The 24122-nt window shown below is 39.8% G+C and overlaps 2 protein-coding genes across 2 annotated transcripts; both read left to right on the top strand.

The window, feature by feature from the left end:
- Positions 1 to 493: 493 nt before the first annotated feature.
- Positions 494 to 9416, top strand: LOC109203508 (uncharacterized). Its single transcript, XM_019362893.1, has 4 exons — positions 494 to 545; positions 659 to 991; positions 1089 to 1427; positions 9136 to 9416. The coding sequence occupies exons 1-4, from the start codon at positions 503 to 505 to the stop codon at positions 9225 to 9227; spliced, it is 807 nt and encodes a 268-aa protein (XP_019218438.1). The 5' UTR covers positions 494 to 502; the 3' UTR covers positions 9228 to 9416.
- Positions 9417 to 18614: 9198 nt separating this feature from the next.
- On the top strand, positions 18615 to 23476 carry LOC100703432 (T-cell surface glycoprotein CD4-like). Its single transcript, XM_019361978.2, has 6 exons — positions 18615 to 18686; positions 18823 to 19161; positions 19253 to 19474; positions 20095 to 20223; positions 22435 to 22505; positions 23104 to 23476. Exons 1-6 carry the CDS (start codon positions 18644 to 18646, stop codon positions 23227 to 23229), a joined length of 930 nt encoding a protein of 309 aa, XP_019217523.1. The 5' UTR covers positions 18615 to 18643; the 3' UTR covers positions 23230 to 23476.
- The last annotated feature ends 646 nt before the right edge of the window (positions 23477 to 24122 follow it).

The raw sequence follows: 24122 nt of genomic DNA, 5'->3' as shown, positions 1-24122 counted from the left end.
GCATTACAATTTTAAATGAAATGTACCAACATATAACAACTGGGTTATTTTAGTAAAGTATTTACTTTTATATTTATGTTAGTAAAAGCACTGTGTTGAATAATGTTCTTTGTTCTATCACCAGCTTTTAGTATAAAAAGCTTTCTATAAAAGTATGAGTTAATTATTGGTTTACCTTAATTATACAAGATTAATATAAAAAAATAACCACAGCTAAAGGCTATTTGACTTTTCTTTTATATACTGATGGAGTTGTGCTAAACATGAACCATATTTAGCATCATGTGCTTAAAATAACAAATTTGACATTATGAACAAAATAAAATTGTTTGATGATTAGCATCTAGATTCACTGTAAATGGTTTGGTAAATTTTACAGGAAGTGCATTTTTTTGTGTCAGCCAATCACTATGATGACTTTGTAAACCATAATCAGCTTGTCACAAAATCTTCCTTTGAGTGGAAAGGCATCAGTTGTGCAAGACAAGGCTGAGGTACCACAATGATCAGAAGACTGGTTTCTTTGATTCTTCTAAGTACACTGTGTGAGTTGACTTCTTCTGCTCTGTCAGATGTATCATTGTAAAAAAATATAAAACAAAATATGGCTTTGTAATATTCTACATTCTAACTATTACTGTTTGTCTCTCTTCTTTAGCTGTGACTGAAATGAATGAGGTTCCTCAGCCGATCTCTTTAACTGTGGTTAAACTTGGAGATAATGTGACCCTGACATGTGACCTCTCTGAGCCAGGGTTGTCTTACTGGTATAAGCTGAATTATGGATATATGTTTCAAACAGTTACTGAAGGAAGTTTTGACAAAATATTATTAAAAATTAACAACTCAAGATTCAATGCCACAAAAGTGGGTACTGTGCTTTCTCTTATTATAAGAAATGTAAGCAAAGAAGATGAAGCAACATACTTCTGTCAAGCAGGACCATCATTCAATATGACATTTAAAAATGGCACAATTTTGGCAGTGAATGGTAAAGTATATTCATTTGGTTGTCTTTGATAAGGGTGGGTCAAAACCTAAACAACTACAATGGATACAATTTCAATTTCTTTTTCTAATTCCCACAGATCCTAAAATCCAGCATAAATTTTTCACAGTAAAACAAACTCCAGATGTGAATTCAGTTCATCTCGGTGATACAATGACTCTGCAGTGTTCACTCCTCTCTGAGAACAAAAATGACACAGATCAGTGTCCAGATGAAGAACAAGTGCACTGGTTTAAAGGTGCATCAGAATCCCATCCAGGCATCATTTACCACGGCAGTATCAAAAATAAAGAGGATGGGAGATGTGACTACAGTCTGTCCAAAACTATAACACACTCATCTGACGCTGGGACGTACTACTGTGCGGTGGTCACCTGTGGAGAGATCCTGTTTGGTGAAGGAAGAAAAGTGGACATAAGTATGTATTCACAATTTTATCAAAATAATAATAATTTTAAAATACGTTGCTTGATCATGTCAGTCATTATGAAGCTACACTTTTAATTGCAGAGTCTTTGTGAAGAAAAAGAATGTGTTTTAATGGACCTCACTGAGACTTTGAGTTGTAAATGTAAATTGAATTTTTAGTCAGATTTGTAGTTATCTATTTATAGATAGATAAATATTATTTATCCATATTTATCTATTATCTGACAATTTATGAATGCTACATAAATGAACTGCTAAACCTGAAAAGGGGCCTAAAATGACTTGAGCATCCCAGCATTAGTTTCTTTTTTTTTTTTTTTTTTTTTTGTGTGTCCCATTTGGTTCTTAAGCCGTCAGAATTGTTGTCTGAAGACCAACAAGGATACCAAATGGATTTATTTTGCCAAATGGATCATCATGGCATTGCCGTATTGGTCCATTTGATCAAACTTTGTTATTATTATTTATTTTATTTTCAGTTGTTATAGATGGGACAGACATGACTGGGGGATAGGAAAGGGAGAAAGAAAGAGAGGAAGGAAAAGAAAAACAGAAGGGAAAAGGGACAGTGAGAAAGGGCACTTACAAAGACAAAGAGAAAGAAAAAAAAAATCTCCTGGATCACCTGTTGAGAGAAAAAGGAGAAGACAAGAAAAAAAAAGACAAAAAAAACAAAGCAACATACTAAACACAACACCATCACGTTAATCTAGCTAAGTGTGAACAGCAGTAAATACTAAATATTGAAAGTTGTTGTGCAGCACACAGGACAGACAGCGCACAATGTGCTTTGAAGTAGCAGCTAAGAAAGGTGTAGTTTGTCTACGAACAGTGAACACCCGTGTGCACACCTGTGTGGATCAACGCGCTTGTATACAAAAGGTTTCCCCATGTAACGGTCTGCTAGAGGGTGTGGAGGCCCATAGCCCGTCCCCCAGGGCATGAAGCAGGCATGGAGGAGATCCAGGCTCCAGACATCCAGAGGCCCCAGAGTGCGAGAGCCCAAGGAGTACCACCGGAGGGCATCCGTGCCACCTTCCTGGGAAGGGCTGAGGAGATCCCCAGACGAGGGGTCACCCAGTAGCCACGGAGCAGAAGCCAGAGGGGGCTGCACCGGCGTGCCCGCCGGCTCTGCCGGCAGCCAGCTGTGCCAGAGTGAACCGAGTTGCAGGCCCCGAGGCCGGAGGCCCGAGGGCCCCCTTTGCCCCGGAAGAGGCCTGACTGAGCGACAGGCACCAGGCCCCGCCAATTAGCCACCGGGAGTGAGCTGGTGCATACCTGAGCGCCCAGCCCCGGACACCAAGAACCACCAATGCACCAACCCCTGAGGGCATCAGTTACCAGCAGGGAGTGTGGTGAGGGGAGATAGGCCTCCACACTTGGAGGGCCTGGGAGTACCCAGGGAGGTGGAGTCTAAGACCCGACCTGACATATAGACACAGACAAACAGGCACACACAGACATAAACATACTTTCCCACCCTCATGCACACATATACAAACACTCAGCACTCACCCAACGTAGGGACAGACATACATAGACATGTACACACAATCATACTCCCCAAACATACTCTATACCCCGGGTCCAGGTACCCTCGCCCCCAGAGGGGGAAACGGCACCCAGACCCAAGATATGTGACCCTTTCCCCCGGGGTGGAGGCAAGCAGACCGCCCCAGGCTCCGCAGCAGCAGGGAGGCCAATCGGACGGCCAACACCTCCTCCCAGCCCCCCGCCCCGATGGCTAGTAGAGAACGGGGGTGTGTGAAGACCCCATACCTCCCTCCTCCCGCTCATGTGTAGTGTTGCTGCGTGTTGTTCTAAAGTGCATTTAAAACAAGGGAGGGCATGGTGCTGCTGCCAGAGAGCAGCAGGTGTTAGCACGGCCCCTCCCAAGAACCCTCAATGTCTACATGGATTTAAAATTGAGAGGTGGGCACCGGCGCCAGAGGTAGGGTTGAATACACAGACCGTCCTCTGGACGCCGTTAACCTGGTCACCCTCAAGGCCCTACATATATATATATATATATATGTATGTATGTATGTATTTATGTATGTGTGTGTGTGTGTGTGTTATGAGAGTGTGAATAATGTGGATGTCTAAGTTGTGAAATAAAATTGAGGCGCAGGTGGCCAGAAGGGGACAGAGGGGGGGGAATGCCTCCCCTGCACCCTGGTGACACACCCGCACCCCAAGGCCCTACCTGTGTGGGTGGGTGTGGTGGAGCGGGAAGAGGGAGGCAACCGGGGATGGGGAGGAAAAGAAGGGAGGGGCAAGATGCCCCTCCTTAGGGCCAGCTCCCCGGCTGACCCCAGTAGGCACCCCCGTCCTCTAGTACCCACCAAGGCAAGGGAGCCCAGGCCCATCCAGACCGGGGCCTATGGCAGCAGCACCGCTAAGCCCTACAGGACCTGGGGAAGCCCACCCCACCCCACCGCAGAGGAAACTATACCCACCCCAACATTCAATCATCTCCAGACTACACAAGACAACAGACACCCAGGTTAGGTTTATTCTCCACCTCTCCTGTGTCTTTCCCCCACCTGCAGAGTGGACTTCTGCTAGGATGGAACAACCTCCCTGCCAGTTGAAGAGTCCCCCAGTTAGGCCGATGCACCAGAGGCCTCCTGCGCCAGGGCTGAGCCCCCGTGCACCCACCCGCCCACAACCTCGGCGACACACCGACGAGGACCGAAGCCCCCAAGGCCCAGCCAGAGCCCCATCACAGAGACGAAGCACCCCCGAACCCCAAGCCCCCCGCCTGCCCCGGATCCACTCAGGGGCAGCCAGGCTACCAGGCCAGTAACCTACGTCCGCCAGTACAGACCATCCCCCAGCCCCGCTGCACGCAGCCACGAGGAGAACACCCTCTAAGAGCGACCAGAGCCACTCACCAGGTTATGACCACAACCCCCCACGTTGAGCCCTCAAGGGATAACGTCTCTAGGGGTTCTCCTGGCGCCCTAAGCCCGTCCCAACCTCCACATCAACCACAATAGCGAAGGCAGGACCAAACCATGACCCCCCACCCCCACTAGGTGATGAAGCCGATCAAAGGAGCCCAAAGGGATTGATCAAATGTGGTGGCAGAGGCTGTATCAAGACTAATGTGATCTATTAGATGGTTTTTATATTGATTAGAATTAAGATTATTTTTATTTTTCCAGTTAAGGAGGACCGTTTTCTTGGCAATGCATAGGGCTGTAAAAACAATGTGGGCTGTGTTTATTTCTGCAGTGACCTCATCCAAGTTGCTCAACAAGCACACTAAAGGGGAGGCGGGAATGTTACATTTCAGACACTTTGATAAGTCTTCACATATCTCATGCCAAAACTTCTGCACTGGTGGACAGAACCAAAGGGCGTGGATGTAATTGTCTGGTGTATTGCCTTGACAGTGTGAGCAGTTGTTGGAAGATGTAAAGCCCATCTTGAACATCCGATGACCTGTATAGTGCACTCTATGTAGTATTTTGTATTGTATTAATTGCAGACTGGGATTTTTAATCAATTTAAAGGTTTTTAAGCATACCTGAGACCAGAAGTTTTGGTCTAAGCTTACTGATAAATCTGCTTCCCACTTTGCAATAGGAAGGGATATTGATTCATCTATTTTAGAAAGTGTTCTGTATATTTTAGATAATAATTTGGGGGATTTACGAGTAAGAAAGTGTACCGCACTTGGTGGTGTTTGTAATTCAGCTTGACTGAGGTTAAATCTCTTTTTTACTATGGATTTAATTTGTTGATATTCTAAAAATCTTTTCTTGTTGATCCCATATTGTGTAGCTAGCCTGTCAAATGGAATAAATTCTGTTCCCTCTAATATATGTTCTAAGTATTTAATTCCTTTACAACTCCATTCTGGAAAATTAATCATATTATTGTTTTGTAGTATGTCAGGGTTATTCCAGATAGGTGTACGTTTGCATGGGATTAATGAGGACGCTGTCATTTTTAGAAACTCCCACCATGCTGTCAGAGAAGAGCTGATGTTGATGCTTTTAAAGCATTCATGTCTTTTGATGTTTGAGCTGATAAATAGTAGGTCTGAAATTTCTAGATTATTACATAGTGCCTGTTCTACATCTAGCCAGGGCTCATCTAAGAAGGTGTGTTTAAACCATCTAGAGATGAACTGAAGCCTGTTGGCTAAAAAATAGTGATTAAAGTTAGGCAGATCTAATCCTCCTTTATCCTCGGTCATTTGTAATGTTTTTAAGCTGATATGTGGGGGTTTGTCTTTCCAAAGGAATTTAGAAATACATGAGTCTAGAGATCTGAACCAATCTTGTGATGGCTTATTTGGGATCATTGAAAACAAATAGTTTATTTTTGGCAAGACCATCATTTTTATAGCGGCAACCCTTCCCATCAGTGATATGGGTAGAGATTTCCAGCCAGATCGCTTTCTACTGTCTTTAAAAGCGGGATGTGGTTTAATTTAGTTAATTCTGAAAGCTTAGGAGAGACATTAATACCTAAATATTTTATATTTCCAGATTGCAGTGGTGTAGGAGAAGAATTATGGAAGGAGCAATTAATCGGAAGAACTGTAGATTTTGACCAGTTGATTGAATAATCTGAGACTCTTGAGAAAGAATTTATCAATTCAATCACCCCAGAGATATTGGTTTGTGAGTTTTGGAGAAAAAGTAACACATCATCCGCATAAAGGCTGATTTTATGTTCTACATTCTTGCATTTTATGCCCTTAATTACTGAATTCTGTCTAATTGCTGCTGCTAGTGGCTCAATAAAAATTGCAAACAGTGAAGGGGAGAGTGGGCATCCCTGCCTGGTGCCCCTCAGGAGACAGAAGCTGGAGGATGTTTGATCATTTGTTCTGACACAAGCTGTTGGGGAATTATATAATATTTTTAACCAGTTGATGAAAGAGGTTCCAAAACCAAATTTGTGTAAAGTTGCAAACAGAAATTTCCAGTTAACTCTGTCAAATGCTTTTTCTGCATCAAGAGACAATATTATGGTTTCAATGTTTTTACTGCATGAGTAGTCTATTAAATTAAGTAATCTACGTCTATTTGTTGATGAGTGCCTACCTTTTATGAAACCAGTTTGGTCAGGATGAATTAAAAGGGGGGTCATTTTCTCTAGTCTCTTTGAGAGAGCTTTGCAGATTATTTTAAGGTCTACATTAATAAGGGATATTGGACGATAGCTTGAGGGATATACAGGGTCTTTGCCTGGTTTCAGTAGGAGACTGATATTTGCAGAGTTCATATTTGGTGGTAGTCTACCATTTTCTTTGATTTCCTGCAACATTCTGTAAAAAACTGGTGCTAGAATCGTCCAGAATTCTTTGTAGAATTCTGCAGGAAAGCCGTCTGGACCTGGAGCCTTATTATTGGGCATACTTATCAGGGCTTCCTGGAGTTCACCTGGCGTCAGTGGTGAATCCAGTGCCATTGCTTGGGTGTCTAATAATTTTGGAAGAATTATGTTGTCCAGAAACTGATCAATTTCGTTTTTAGATGGGTTTATTTGTGGTGTATATAAAGTTTCATAGAAATCCCTAAAAATTTTGTTTATTTTTTTAAGATCATATATTGTATTCCCAGATAAATCTTTAACAGCACATATAGTTGTTTTTTCTTTATTGATTTTTAACTGGTTAGCAAGAAATTGTCCGAATTTGTTACCGTGTTCATAATTTTGCAGGCGAAATCTTTGTACTAAGAATTTAGTCTTTTTATTAATAATTTCATTTAATTCTAGTTTTGTTTTGCGTAAATTGTTTAATATTTCTTGATCTTGGTGTGATACATAGGCTTTTTCTAAGGATTTGATGTTTTTTTCCAGTTCTTGAATATTTTTGTTTTCTTCTTTCTTCTTATGTGATGAGAAAGAGATTATTTTACCTCTCATCACGGCTTTCCCTGCTTCCCAGAGGACAGATGCTGATGTTCCAGGAATGTCATTAAAGTCTAAATATGACGTCCATTCTTTTTTAAAGTATTTGATAAACTCTTCATCTTTGAGCAGCGATGTATTAAATCTCCAGTTTTTACTTGGTGTGGTATTATTCTTCTGCATTAGTGTTAAAGATACAGGAGCATGATCGCTGACAGCTATAGGATGAATCTCAGTGTCTGAAATGTCACTCAGCAGTGAGCTGCTGACCAAAAAATAATCCAGACGAGAGTAGGAGTGATGAACATGTGAGGAAAAGTATATTCCTTACTGTTGGGGTGGAGAGAGCGCCATGCATCGCAAAGACCAAAGTCGCTCATATACTGTTTGATTATATTTGTGGACTGCCAATTACGCTGAGTTCCTGCTGTATTGAGCCTATCCATTTCTGCATTTAGTCCCAGGTTGAGGTCTCCTCCAAGAACAACTGTGCAATCTAGGTGTTCGGAGAGTGCACTAAAAAAACCGTGGAAAAATGAGGGGTCATCAACATTCGGACCATATACACTTACAATACCTAGCTTTTGGTTAAGTATAGATAGTTTGACTATTAGGAATCTGCCCTCTGGATCTATAACTGTATCGAGTACTGTGAAATTAATATTTTTATGTATTAGAATTGCTACTCCTCTTTGTCTAGAATTATAACATGCTGAGAACACATTAGGAAACTCAGGTGTTTTAAGTTTATTCAAACCTGTGACAGGCATGTGGATTTCTTGTAATAAAACAACATCTGCCTGTAGTTTTTTAAGTTGGTTAAGTATTTTTAACCTTTTTTCCCTAGAGCCAGCTCCATGCACATTCCATGAGACAAACCTTAGCGTGCCCATAGTTGTGTGTTTGTGGCTAATGACATATGCTGTGTGTCTTGCTTAGACGGGTGAGGAAAATGGAAACACATCATATTTTTTTTTTTTTTTGTAAATAAAGAGAAGAAAATGCGCAGCGTGAAGCTCCATAGGTCTGACTATGTGTGTGCATAATAACTAAAATGAGAAAATGTGTGCGTGTGTGTCCTATATCTGTGTGCACTGTGTGGCTGCTGTAAATGTGTTGCCTTTAAACGTATGTGTGTGCGTGATCGTCCAGAGTGAGCATGTAGAAATAGACAGTGTCGTTTGTGGATGGATAGGGAAACAGGTGATCGACATAGTGAAAGAAAAGAGAAGCAAGGAAACCATAGAGCAAGGTGAGCGACAAGAGAGAGAGAGAGGGAAAAAGAAATAAAAACGGCAACATTCCAATTAAAGCATTGGCGGAGAGTGACGGTGACGTTATACTAAATTAGCAAACTGATATTACATAGTTAAGCAAAAGTTAATACAAGAGAGTGTGAGTGAAGAGAATAGCGTAGCGGATTCTTATCTGGTGTGCGGTCAATACAGCCATGGAGTGATGCCGGGGTCGCGGTAGAGCTGTCCGTCCACGTAGAGCCGGTCCACGGCGATGACAGCCCGGGAGCCTTTCTGAATAAAACTACGTCGGACTGGGAACAGGACCCTGCGTCGTTCCAGGATCTCTCTGGGGAACTGGTCGTTCACGCTGAAGCATTAGTTTCTTAATACTTGCCCCATTTAGCAAATGGTATCTCATCACTCTCTGATACTGACTTAAAATGTTACCAACAAGTGAAATAAACTTGTGGTAAAATTATTCAAATTGGTTCTTTTATGACATTTAATAATATTTTCCTTCTGCAAACTATAAATGTCATATATGATATTTAAAAAATGTTTTGTTTTTTTTTCTGATTTCAGGACAGAAGTGGGACCCAGTTGTCATTGTTCTTGGGATGCTGTTGGCTCTCTGTGTGATTGTGATCGTAGTTCTTATTTTATCCAGAGACTGAAGATTTTTCTTGCTTTGCTTTGTTTTCTTAACTTTAGGACATCTAGGATCTTTTGATCGAGAATATCAAAGAAACCCTTGTAGACACCAAAGTCTAACCCAAGGGCTGGTTTACTGAATTTGTACCAGTCACTGTGAAATTATTCCTCCTTATACTAAATTCAACATGTTTTATTATACATGAAAACTTAGCCCCATGTTTTTTGCATAACACATGCTTTGGCAGACTCATTTTTGCAGTACTCGTGAGACTGACAGCAGGACATGTAAGATATTCTCTGTAGCATACAAGATGATAATTCTAATTTGGTCATATATAACAAATGTATCATATTGGTAGTGTTTTATTTGTTCTATGTTATATTCTCTGTTATAAAAATTTGCTATATCTTCTTTGAATATATTAAAAAGCCGCAGCAATTTCCTCATGTCGTAAAGCTGCTCAACATTAGGCAATAAACCCTTTTTCTGATTCTGATTCTAAAGTATACAAAAGTCCACCTGTCTGTTCACATAAAACAACACTGTATATTTTATACCCCACAAAGTGAGTAGTCTGATTTATTCTGCTGTTATCCTATGTTAACATGTTCATATTTATTTATCTTTATTGTACTTTTTTACCAGTGACTGTCTTTGGACAGTTGCTTTGGACTTTCTGGTTGCTCTGTGTACAATTATTAGAATATACCATGAACACAAACATAGACTGAGTTGCAAGAAGGTGGATGGAGCTCACAAAGTTTTCTCGTTGAACTTGTCAGGTTTGTTGCTTTTCTTTGTTGGTTGCTGATTAATTCACATATTTCATTTAAATATCCGAGGCTTGGCTTGGGCTCTATGCAGTGGTTAAATAACATAATTCAAATAGGCTTTGTTATTCTGGCACCTCAGAATTGTGGAATTCCAGACTAAGAATCCAAGTGACGGCAACTATGGTCATCATAAAACTGAAGGAAATCTGTCATTATTATTCACATATCACTACAATTACTGACCTATTGAGTTACTTGGCCTTGCCCTGCTGATTTACTCATGTGACCTCCCACAGTGAAACTTTTTTGGCACTTCCAGGTGGGGGAGAGATACAGGAGAGGTGGAGAATGAACTCAACCTGGGTGTTGTCTTATGTAGTCTGGTAGCTGACTGGATGATGAGGTGGGTGTAGTTTCCTCTGCGATGGGGTTGGGTGGGCTGCCAGGGGCTCTGTGGGGCTTGGCGATGCTGCTGCTTCGGGCCCCGGTCCAGATTTTCTGCCCACCTCTCAATTTTAAATGCATGTAGACATTGAGAGTTCTCGGGAGGGGCTGTGCTGACACCTACTGATTTCTGGCAGGAAGCACCATGCACCTCCTGTGTTTTAAATGCACTTTAGAACAGCACGCAGCAACATGACATATGAACGGGCGGAGTGAGGTATGGGACCTTCACACCCCCATTCTCTGTACACAATCAAGACGGGGGGCTGAGAGGAGTCGGCAGTCTGACCGGGGGGACGCTGGGCTCCCTACGGCTGCTGGGCCGGTGGCGGTCTGCTTGCCTCCACCCCAGGGAAAAGGGTAACATCTCCTGGGTCTGGGGGTTGATTGCCCCCCTGGGGGTGGTGATACCTGGACCTGGGAGTACAGAGTTTGTTTGGGGAGTGTGAAATATAGTGTTCATTTCTGTTTGTCTCCACGTTGAGCGAGTGCTGAGTATTTGTATTTGTATGCATGAGGGTGGGAATATAAGCTTGTGTCTGTGTGTGCCAGTTTGTCTATGTCTATGTGTCAGGTCGAGTCTCCACTTCCGCCTCTCTGGGAACATCTGAGCCTGTCTGAAAAATGTCTGAATGGTGAGTAGGTTTAACAAGGGAAGCTATCAAATGAATTAAATTCAATTCAGTTTTATTTATATAGTGCCAAATCACAACAACAGTTGTCTCAAGGCACTTTACATCATAAGGTTCAGACCCTACAATAATACTGGGAAAATCTCCTATATGTAACTAATCAAGTCAAAGTTTTTGTGAAGAAAGCGCCATCTCTTGGTGTCACTCTGCAAATGAATGAAAAGGTGTGTTTATAGCAGAGCGGGGGGCACTTGGCTGTTAGTGTGGATTTGTCACAGTGAAGGTACATTACTTGCCAGCACACCTTGTTTGCCTGCGTCTACAATGAACCAGTCAGTACTTGCGAGGCCAAATCCTTTTTCTAAGATGGCTTACGCTCCCCTTTGCATTTCTAGAGTGTTTCATGTATATATTACTGCATAAGCCCAAGATAAAAACTAAATAGAAAGATATTCCCGGTGATAAATGCCTGCCAACACAGCAAATTCTCGATTTTATCATTACTTGAAGCACAGTTTAACTTTATGCAACCTTTTTTTTTCTTTGGGATCCTTTGGGATAGAAGCTGCTTGATCCCTTTACCCCTAGTCCTAAAGTGTATATTTATTTTCTTACTCTTTTTATATTTATTGTTTGTTTACTTGCACTATTGTAACTGGAGCCTCGTCACCTCGTCTCTCTATATACTGTACTGTACAGGGAGTGCAGAATTATTAGGCAAATGAGTATTTTGTCCACATCATCCTCTTCATGCATGTTGTCTTACTCCAAGCTGTATAGGCTCGAAAGCCTACTACCAATTAAGCATATTAGGTGATGTGCATCTCTGTAATGAGAAGGGGTGTGGTCTAATGACATCAACACCCTATATCAGGTGTGCATAATTATTAGGCAACTTCCTTTCCTTTGGCAAAATGGGTCAAAAGAAGGACTTGACAGGCTCAGAAAAGTCAAAAATAGTGAGATATCTTGCAGAGGGATGCAGCAGTTATAAAATTGCAAAGCTTCTGAAGCGTGATCATCGAACAATCAAGCGTTTCATTCAAAATAGTCAACAGGGTCGCAAGAAGCGTGTGAAAAAACCAAGGCGCAAAATAACTGCCCATGAACTGAGAAAAGTCAAGCGTGCAGCTGCCAAGATGCCACTTGCCACCAGTTTGGCCATATTTCAGAGCTGCAACATCACTGGAGTGCTCAAAAGCACAAGGTGTGCAATACTCAGAGACATGGCCAAGGTAAGAAAGGCTGAAAGACGACCACCACTGAACAAGACACACAAGCTGAAACGTCAAGACTGGGCCAAGAAATATCTCAAGACTGATTTTTCTAAGGTTTTATGGACTGATGAAATGAGAGTGAGTCTTGATGGGCCAGATGGATGGGCCCGTGGCTCGATTGGTAAAGGCCAGAGAGCTCCAGTCCGACTCAGACGCCAGCAAGGTGGAGGTGGAGTACTGGTTTGGGCTGGTATCATCAAAGATGAGCTTGTGGGGCCTTTTCGGGTTGAGGATGGAGTCAAGCTCAACTCCCAGTCCTACTGCCAGTTTCTGGAAGACACCTTCTTCAAGCAGTGGTACAGGAAGAAGTCTGCATCCTTCAAGAAAAACATGATTTTCATGCAGGACAATGCTCCATCACACACGTCCAAGTACTCCACAGCGTGGCTGGCAAGAAAGGGTTTAAAAGAAGAAAAACTAATGACATGGCCTCCTTGTTCCCCTGATCTGAACCCCATTGAGAACCTGTGGTCCATCATCAAATGTGAGATTTACGAGGGAAAACAGTACACCTCTCTGAACAGTGTCTGGGAGGCTGTGGTTGCTGCTGCACGCAATGTTGATGGTGAACAGATCAAAACACTGACAGAATCCATGGATGGCAGGCTTTTGAGTGTCCTTGCAAAGAAAGGTGGCTATATTGGTCGCTGATTTGTTTTTGTTTTGTTTTTGAATGTCAGAAATGTATATTTGTGAATGTGGAGATGTTATATTGGTTTCACTGGTAAAAATAAATAATTGAAATGGGTATATATTTGTTTTTTGTTAAGTTGCCTAATAATTATGCACAGTAATAGTCACCTGCACACACAGATATCCCCCTAAAATAGCTAAAACTAAAAACAAACTAAAAACTACTTCCAAAAACATTCAGCTTTGATATTGATGAGATTTTTGGGTTCATTGAGAACATGGTTGTTGTTCAATAATAAAATTATTCCTCAAAAATACAACTTGCCTAATAATTCTGCACTCCCTGTATAGGCCAATCTCTAACCTTCTTTTTATTTCAAACATTCTTGAAACAGTAGCTGTAAAATAGCTAAGCAGTTATCTGCAGAGGAATGGTTTATTTAAAGAGTTCTATTGAGGTTTCAGAACTTATCACAGCACAGAAACAGCTTTAGTGAAGGTTACAAATGATCTTCTTTTGGCCTCTGACATGCATAGTCATCTCTATGCTTGTCCTGCTAAACCTCAATGCATGAAGCCAGATAAAACCCACCAATTAGTTAAACTGCAGGAATATCTTAATAAAGACCTGGATGGTCTCTAATTTTCTGCTTCTAAATTCAGATAAAACTGAGGTTATTGTACTCGGCCCTGAAAATCTTAGAAATATGATATCTAACAGGATTCTTACTCTGGCTGGCATTACCTTGGCCTCCAGTAACACTGTGAGGAACCCTTGAGTCATTTTTGACCAGGATATGTCCTTCAATGCACATACAAGACTATTTTATTCCATTTGCGCAGTATCTCTAAAATTAGAAATATCCAGCAGCAGTTTGTGCGATCTGAATGAGGTGTGAATCCACTGAGGGCATCTTTTTCTCATTTGCTTTTTATTTTTAGTTTCGGTGTGTGAAACTAACGTGCTGAACCCCTCCCACAGCACAAGTCATGTTTTGACACTAGCAGTTTGCATAAATAGTATGCATATGCTTCACTTGTGATATGAAAATTGTTTTATGAGAATTTCCATTGTAGCAGTGTGGTTTCCTTCTATAATTGATCGTGCCTGCTCGAATCATTCATGTTTCGTCCTGCACATTGTGGTATTTGCTCACAATAATCTGGGTTAAAAGCTTCTACTTTAAAAAGAAGCACTTTGCTTAGCCAAGTCAAGAGTCTAAGGACCTTTCGGTTAAGTTTAAATTATAAACTCTGACTTGGTTTAAGTTAAACTGGGTGTAAAAATCAAAGGTTGTACAGTTTAACCACATGTGTGGTTGGTGGGTGTGTACATTGTTTTTTTAGTCCCCCACACTCACCTCATAAGAAGCCAAAAAACATTCATCTTGGTTTATAACACCTGTCATGTCTTTTTTCTTATCACACTTATCACACTAGTCAAATATCTGGTGGATATTAAGGCTAAGTTAGGCCTGTCGTCAAATAAAAGTAAATATCACATATTTAACCTCCTGAATCATGAAAGATTCCGCTCGACTGAAATTATTAATTAACTAACATATCTATCTATCTATCTATCTATATATATATATATATATAGATATATACAGTATGTATATATATATATCTATATAGATATATAGATATATGTATATATAGCAGCTGGATAGCGTAGTGGTTAGACTACACGCCTTTGGAACAAGAAGTCAGTCATCAGTGGGCAAGAGACGAAAACAGGGCGTTGTTGGAATGCTACTATGCAAGTAACCCTGGCGGAAGGGGTTACATGAATAGGATGAGGGACCTATGGATTCTTCGATACCCAACATCCACAATGACGGCGAAACAACTACCAAGGGCTCAGAGAAGAGATCGAGAAGATGTGGAGGGTGAAGGTAACGGTGGTCCCCGTGGTAATCGGAGCACTAGGTGCGGTGACTCCCAAGCTAGGCGAGTGGCTCCAGCAGATCCCGGGAACAACATCGGACATCTCTGTCCAGAAGAGCACAGTCCTGGGAACAGCTAAGATACTGCGCAGGACCCTCAAGCTCCCAGGCCTCTGGTAGAGGACCCGAGCTTGAAGGATAAACCGCCCGCAGGGGCGTGCTGGGTGTTTTTTTTTAATATATATATATGTTTTAAAAGTTGTAGTTGTATATTTTAAAGGTTATTTTTGTACAAATCTAGATTAATCATAGCAAAATGAGGCCACGTTCAGGAAGGAAGGTCTAAAAACTATTGACAGCTTCAGCTAAAAATAATCTGCGGCAGCTTGTTTTGAACTAGTTACACGTCCTGTTGATGCCCAAATGCATATGCATTCTCAGTAAACAGGGTTGGTAGGGCGTTGAAAGCAGAAAAGTAGCCAGCCATAGCTTGCATCTTGCATGTGGCTTACATGTGGCTTTGCTTGTTCTTTCACAAGCACTGATACTGGGACATACCACAATACTGGAAAGTGAAAAAGTACAAGACATTTGCTGATTCAGTCAAACTATTTGTAGACAGTTGCCTCGTCACTGTTAGCTTGTAAAGGTCAGTGTTTCCACCTATAAACATACATAAGGTCTCAGAAGTTTTGGAGAATCTTGATTAAGCAATGAAAAAACAAACAAACAAAAAGAAAACATATGGAACAATAAGTGAATAAGCCCCAGGATTCACTGATTTCCTTTATCTGTGCAAGAAGTTTTGTACTCCCAGAATTTCCCCTGTAAGGGTGTCAGCATGTGTATGTATAACTGCCTATTCCCCCCCTCCCGGTTTGGCATGTGAGTAACGGTGTTACATATCAATATACTAAAATATATTTTACTTTATTTTCTTTTTTCATTTTTATTATGTCCTCGTTAAACACTTTGGTCAGCACTTGCAGTTTTTAAATTGCTTTATAAATAAGGTGGTTGGCAGGATGACTGACTTACAAAATGATCAGTTTGTATAATTATAACTTTTACAAAATGATTTCAATATTTCTGGGGTTTCCACACTTTAATACAAGTATACCATTGCACCTGATTGCCACTGACTGCACACATGCTTACCTGCAGAAAAGTTCTTGACATGTCTCCATGTCTAGTCATTTGTGGCTTCCCTTCATGTCCTATCCACAGTATGTGCACCAGCTCAGACACAACCAGTAGTCTCAGTTATCCAGAGCACATCATATACGAAGCTGTAATTCACCACAGGGTTGATAAGAACTTTCTAAACTACAATAAAATCTCTTTATATCCATCCATCCATCCATTCGCTTCCGCTTATCCTTTCCAGGGTCGCGGGGGGCGCTGGAGCCTATCCCAGCTGTCATAGGGCGAGAGGCGGGGTACACCCTGGACAGGTCGCCAGTCTGCCGCAGGGCCAACACACAGGGACAGACAATCATTCACACTCACATTCACTCGCACATTCACACCTAGTGACAATTTGGATTATCCAATTAACCTATCCCCTCAAACTGCATGTCTTTGGACGGTGGGAGGAAGCCGGAGTACCCGGAGGGAACCCACGCAAACACGGGGAGAACATGCAAACTCCACACAGAAAGACCCCGGCCTGATGGTGGAATTGAACTCAGGACCTTCTTGCTGTGCGGCAACAGTGCTAACCACCGTGCTACCGTGCTGCAAAATCTCTTTATATAATTTAAATAATGAATGAACAACCATTTTGGGTTCTGTGGGTTGTGTATTGGGTTATGTGTGGGCTTGTTCCAATGCAGGATGCTTGAGTTTGAAGGCCAGATCAACATCTTGCACTTTGTATTGTGTTTCCTGAACCGTTTTTGTCGCATAGTGGGACTTCTCCAGATTCTCATGTTCCTACTTCCTGATATTTAGATTTAGACTCATTTCCAAGAGAAGTACCAAGGACTCTGAGAAGAGCTCAAGAAGATGTGGAGCGTGAAGATAACAGTGGTCTCAGTGGTAATCAGAGCACTAGGTGCAGTGACTCCCAAGCTAGGCCAGTGGCTCCAGCAGATCCCAGCAACAACATTGTAGATCTCTATCCAGAAGAGCGCAGTACTAGGAACAGCTAAGATACTGCGCAGGACACTCAAGCTCCCAGGCCTCTGGTAGAGGACCTGAGCTTGAAGGACAAACCGCCTGAAGGGGCAACAGGGGATTTTTTTCTTCAAATACTAGGCTGCATACAGCATGCAGTGAACCAGTGTGCTTCTGTTTTGATGTCTTTTGAATTTTTCCTTCATCGTTTCACACCTCTGTGAAGAGTTTCATCTTCCCTGTCCTTTGAATGTAAAGTGAATGATTTATATGATTTTGTATTTAATCAGCATGTCAACAGTTTGCAAATTATACAAAAACCACATCAACAAAACAGACAGACAAACAGACAGACAGGACACCACAATAAAGACTCTTGTTCAGTTTTTTTCAGTTCATTGCATGTTTGATTATGAGTAGGTGTCTGCTAAGCTCTGATATACAGAAAACTAATTCAGTGCATCGGCACTGGCAGCACAGTATCAGTGCAGCCAGTAAAGGTGTAGTTGTAGAAACCAAAACTACTTTGTTGGCTTAGGCAACAAAAATACTTGGTTATGGTTGAAAATGATCTTGGTTTATCTACTCAGATATGAAACAAATTATGTAACATGGAATTAACATTTTGTGTGCAGGGAGATAAAGTGTGTGGCAATGCGACTGGGGCTGGTTTCACTTAATGTCATGTAAGTTATGGAAAATGTGATTTATTTTTTAGGGTACAATAACTTGAAAAAGAAATAACATAAATAACAGATAATTAAAAAAATTGATGGATGGATCGATTTGTAGCACACTAAGCTGCACACAGTATACACTTCCTGCAGTCAGCTTTAATCAAAACAATGGGTGTACGTCTGTGGTGGCCTCTTTTCATATTTTCCCTCATTATTTCTCACCTCGCAGAGAATTACTCAATAAGCATCTTCTTCTACTGTAAGTACCTGCCTACAATATCATGTCATGACAAAGGAAAAAAAAAAAAAACCTGTTTGTTGGTCATTCATGTTTCAAAGTGTCAGATTAATTTTTGGCACTTACATTTTTTTCAAACGGTTGGTAAAACCTTTAGTTTTTAAACTCTATTTTTTGTGTAAACAGAAAATAGAGTTCAGAACAAACTTTACGTTATCACTGGCAAAATCACAACACACTTATTTAAGCAATTGTGAAAGTATTCAGCCACTGTTAAAAGTTGTATTATCACTCTGTAAAAGTAGAGCTAACAGGTGATCCATGTCAGCTTTGTCTATCATCATTCATTTTTAACAGACTGACAAGGACCTAAATTAACTTCACTAATTTTTTTAATATTTACATTTACAAAACAATTAAATGTAACAATTTGAAGCTCAAAGGTCGATAAAGACTAGCAGATCAAGTAGAGTATAATAAAATTATGAAATTACATTACAATTCTCAAAAAAGCAAACGTGTAACACAACATAACTTATGTTAGCAAAAGCAGTGTTTTTTTGTTCTGTCACCAGCTTGCAATAATATGTTTGCTTCTATATATGTAAATGGTTTGCAAATCTTTACAGGAAGTGCGTTTTGTCCTTCAGCCAATCACTGTGATTTCCACTTTGTAAACCTTAATCAGCTCATGACTAAATCTTCCTTTGAGTGGAAAGATATTAGTTATGAAAGAGAAAGCTGAGTTACCACAATGGTTGGAAGACTGGTTTCTTTGATGCTTCTAAGTACATTGTGTGAGTTTATCGTTGTAAACAATGTAAAACAAAATATATGAGGTTTGGTAATATTTGGCATAACATGATGAATATACTTTTTGAATGCTTTTTTTCTGTTTTGTTCTAACTGTTACTGTTTGTCTCTTTTCTTCAGCTTTGATTGAAATGAATGAGGTTCCTCAGCAGATCTCTTTAACTGTGGCTAAACTCGGAGATAATGTGACACTGACATGTGCGCTCTCTGCAAGTGATCAAGGGTTGTTTTACTGGTATAAGCTGAATTTTGGATATATGGTTCAAACAGTTGCTGAAGGAAGTTTTGACAAAATATTATTTCAAATTAACAACTCAAGATTCAGTGCCACACAAATGGGTAATGTGCTTTCTCTTATCATAAGAAATGTAAGCAAAAAAGATGAAGCAATGTACTTCTGTCAAGCAGGATCATCATTCAGTATGACATTTAAAAATGGCACAATTTTGGCAGTGACAGGTATGTTAATTTCATTGTTTATATCATATCTGTGGCTAAACCCAAACAATTATAGTTCATGCTATTTTCTGTCTCTATGTGATTCCCACAGATCCTAAAACGCAAAATGCATTTGTCACCATGAAACAAACTCCAGAAGTGGGGCCAGTCCATCTGGGTAATGCAGTGACTATGCAGTGTTCGCTCCACTCCAAGAACAAAACTGAGACAGATCAGTGTCCATATGGTGAAACATCTGATACTGGGACCTACTACTGTACTGTGGTAACATGTGGACAAATCCTGTTTGATGAAGGAGCTAAAGTGGAGACCAGTATGTTTGTAAAGTCTTATTTACATCTTTACTTATTTTGCTTGTTATTGCTGTCTTGGTTTCCAGGAATATATACTAGAGGGCTTCGCATGGTAGTTTGAGCCCTCTAAAATTGATGTGAGTTAGATGTGTGAGATAATTAGGTGATCATTGTGTTGATATGCAATATGATGTATCATTAGCTGCTGACAGCTCAAAATACTTTATATAAACGTTATAATGTTCTTATGTCTCACAGTCCACAGTGGTTGGAAATCTATAAACCAGATTTGCAGTTTAAAGCTTACAAGACTTATTGTAAGCTTTACAATGAAGCTGCTACTTTTGCTTTTTGTTCTTTCTCTCTGCATAAAAAATCATAAATGTATGAACTAACTTTTATGACAATTTATTACTGAGACACTGCACATCTTGGAAGTGGTTGCAGTCCTGAATGTTTTTTGTTTTTAGCTTTTTCTAAAAAAAACTTCTTACTTCTGAAACTCAAAATTCATGCAGTGAATGAAAACTATTTATATGAAGCTTTAATATGTGACCGCACTCACAGTGAGATATGTACATTATTATGCCATTACATAATTAGGATGTTAATTGTCTGCTGTGATGTTTTCTTATTCCAGAGGAGTTCCCGCTCGTTACTGTGCTTGGCGTACTGCTGACCTGCTCTGTGTTTGTGAATTTTGCACTGATTCTCACCAAAAAGAAAAAGGAAAGAAAAAAGAAAAAACAACCTCGTGAGCACTGCAAAGGTAAGTTAATCATATTTAATATAACGTAGCGTGCGTATATATATATATATATATATCTATATCTATATATATATGTATATGTATGTATATGTATATCTATATATCTATCTATCTATCTATATATATATATATATATATATATATATATATATATATATGTATATGTATATCTATATATATATCTATATCTATATCTATCTATATATATATATACATATACACACATATATATGTATATATATGTACACAATGCTGGAAAAATTCCCAGGCAACTGACTTATTTTCGTGGCTCAAGAGTTGGGAGTTCGCCTTGTAATCGGAAGGTTGCCGGTTCGAGCCTGGACAGTCTCGGTCTTTGTGTCCTTGGGCAAGACACTTCACCCGTTGCCTACTGGTGGTGGTCAGAGGGCTCGGTGGCGCCAGTGTCCGGCAGCCTCACCTCTGTCAGTGCGCCCCAGGGTGGCTGTGGCTACAATGTAGCTTGCCATCACCAGTGTGTGAATGTGTGTGTGAATGGGTGGATGACTGGATATGTAAACCGCTTTGGGGTCTTTAGGGACTATTAACAAGCGCTATATAAATACAGGCCATTTACTATTTACTGAACTGTAACCTCAGTTTGAAGTTCTTAGCTGACAGGAGTCGTACCCGGTGTGGTTGATATATGTGAAAATGTTCCATTAGCTATTTATTTATGTATTCACGGTGTAGCCAAAGGGCAAAAGTTAAAAAGTCAATAAAATGCATGACCAATGAGATTAAAACATGTTAAAATATTAAAAGCTAATACTAATATCAATCATTATTTATACAAGAAACTACCTTGTAGGTTTCTTATGACATTTATAACTAGGAGTAGTGATGAAGTCATTTTCTATCCTGATTGTTATTTATACAGCTCAGAGCTTTTCATTTAATTTGTTGTTTTTATTTATTATGATATACACTTTTAATTAATTCTGGGCATTTGTTTTTTCTACCCTTTTAGTGCTATTTTTCTCAAAACTTTAAATAAATAATTCTCAATTGTGGCTCATGACTTGTCCCATATATATGTTCAACCTTTAAATTAAGCTCTTAAACAACTCTATTATAACTTTAAAATCATCAAATTGATATTTATTTGAACTTTTGCATTAATAAAATTTATGCAAATTTAAATAGTGCTCACCACAGCCATGAAAGTCATGAAATATTTTATTGGTTCTGATTAGAGAGGCCTTTCAGCTCACAGAACATCACCAGAGCAAAAGAAAGACTACAATCACCAGTTGCAGTATGTGACAAAGTTGGAGTCTGCTGAACTAAAAGATAAGAATTTAAAAACAGCAGTCCGCGAAAGCAACCTGATGAGCCTACCTGTGGGGGAATGTAAGGGAAAGTCATGACTATAGTAAATCCACTGCACTGTTGTCTCAGATGAATGAAAAAAAGCTCAGTCTGTCTGACGATGTATTTATTAATAATTTGCATCTTTGAATATTTTTATAATTTATTGTATTTTACTGTATAAATACATTTGCCAGTTAAGTTGATTGTACATCAGATTGGCAGAGGATAGTTAACTTTTATTTATTAAAGTTCTTCAGTTTTGGAAAAAGGGCCAACGATTATTTTAAAGCAATCAGTCATGTTTAACAAAATTAGTGAATTTTCAACATATTTCAGCACTTTCTGTATGATATTTCAGTTCGGCTCTACTCAGTAGAGTGAACTGTCAAACTTCACAACTGCCAGAAATTTGAATTTTAAATTAATTCCTCGTGGTTCATGCAAGTTTTCTATAAAGCCATTTTTTTCTAAAACTATTATCAACATTTCCAGTACAATAGTGTATATAAGTAAACACAAACAAAAACTATTCCTAGTTTACTAAAATTCAAATAGTTACTCAATAGATGAAGTCACAATTGTAGATAGTTAAACAGAAGTTGTTTCAAACGGATTTCATGAACATAAAAATGACTCCACCAGACTCAAGCAGCTGTTCCAGTAGTCAGATTTTAATCGACCAAAGTGGTAAAACAGGAGGTTAACGGTTTGAATTTGCAGGTGCTAAAATGTGCTTCTATCATCATGTATATAACTGAAGCTGCCGTGAGAGTAAATGGATGCTCTGTACAGCATTACTATAGCTTTAAACAGTTTATTCTGGATTCTGACCTGACAAGGTGAAAAAAATTTTTTTTCACTGTTAATACCTTCTTTAATGAACAGGAAAAATAGAAGTCTTTACTGATGTTGAACAGGAAAAATCATCTGGGGATCAAATGAGCAATGAGGTAAACACACACACACAACATCCATAGCTATCCAAATATCCATATAATATCTATCTAATAATGAAATATATGACTAGACTTAATATTGGATAGGCACTGCACTTGATAGGTACTATCGTTGACAAATTAAATACTGAATTTAGAAGGTTGAAACACACAGAACGAGTAAGCTAAACAGTCTGTAAAAGAAACAGGAAGCAGTTGGATGTTGTGAAATACATGAAAGTGCAGACAGCAAAGGTAAAAAAAATAGTTTTGATCTGAAGCTGAGGTGTCAAATGACAGTCTAGTAATGAATCACATCTGACATCCCACCAACAAGTCCTTTAAAGTGAACGATGACATTTTGGTTAGGTCACACTAAGACTGCTATGTCTACTTTAGATATGTGTTTTCATGATCGTAACTAGCAAATATGAAACACCTGCAGTTACCATTGCACAGAAACATGAAGTTGTCTCATGTCAAATAAGACTATCATTTGAAGAGAAACAAACAGACAAGGCTATGTGTTGTTCTCTGTGTTGTTTGTGTTTATGTGTCCTATGTGTTTAAAAATATTTTCAAATGTTTGTTCATTTCTGTTGATAATTTACAGGAGGGTGAAGAAGTAGGACTAAACTATGTGGCTCTGGATTTCCCCTCAAGAAGATCTTCAAGATGGAAGAGTAAGAAGGAGTCACCAGAGTGCACCATATACTCTGGCATCAGAGAGGGCCAGTAAAAGGCTGTCCCCATGAAAAATGCAGATTCCTCTGGTGTATAGTTGTGATCAAAAAGAAAATTACAATGAGGAGGGATTGTTTTTTTTCTTCTGTTTCATTTTTTTTTTTTGGTTGCTGTGAGAGAGGCTCTTTTTATTAACTTTATGAAGATTTTTTGCCAGGATTCTTATTTTTGATTAAGGAGGTGGAGTAGTTAATATATATGCTGTGTATGTTTATTGCAAGGCTACGGAGCCCCACAAGGAATACGGGAGAAAAAAAATGCAGATGAACTTTTGCGAGATCTTGCAAAAATAGGCAGCATGCTTCAGAGGCCGCTAGCCCGAAGCTGACCGGGTGGTTAAGGCACGATGTGCTGGGAGTGCAGTATTCTCGCTGGCTCTTGTGGGTCTCGACATCCCAGTTAGCTTTGAACTGGTGGGTAACAAACGTCTCCGAAAACGTGAGAGCACTTTTGCAAATATTTGATGTGCTGATAAACTGAGCAGATATTTGAAGTTTACACAGCTACATTCTCACCTGAAAATATCTTAAAAGTTTATTTTGTGACCCAGAAAGCGTAATATTAAAACTAAGTAAAATTGCTGCTGCAATTGTTGGAAACTGGAGTTGGCTGGGTCAGACTATGAAATTTGGGATAGGTTGGGACACAAAGGACACATTTGGAGCAGCCTTCGAATTGGGACAGCCTTCGTCGTCTGGCTTGTCAGCTTCGAGCTGGTGGCCTCCGGAGGATGCGGCCTATTTTGCGACATCTCGCAAAAGTTCATCTTCATTTTTTTTTCTCCCATGTCCCTTGCGGGGCTCCGTACAAGGCAGATTGGTAGCTGTGCAAAAAGATATACATTTTTTTAAGTAAAAGTCTTATGGGCAACAATTTATTTGCTGCTTA

The sequence above is a fragment of the Oreochromis niloticus genome, linkage group LG2 (assembly GCF_001858045.2).
Source record: "Oreochromis niloticus isolate F11D_XX linkage group LG2, O_niloticus_UMD_NMBU, whole genome shotgun sequence".
NCBI lineage: Eukaryota > Metazoa > Chordata > Actinopteri > Cichliformes > Cichlidae > Oreochromis > Oreochromis niloticus.
Note: the sequence above shows the minus strand (reverse complement) of the source record. Positions and strands in the feature narration are given on the sequence as shown.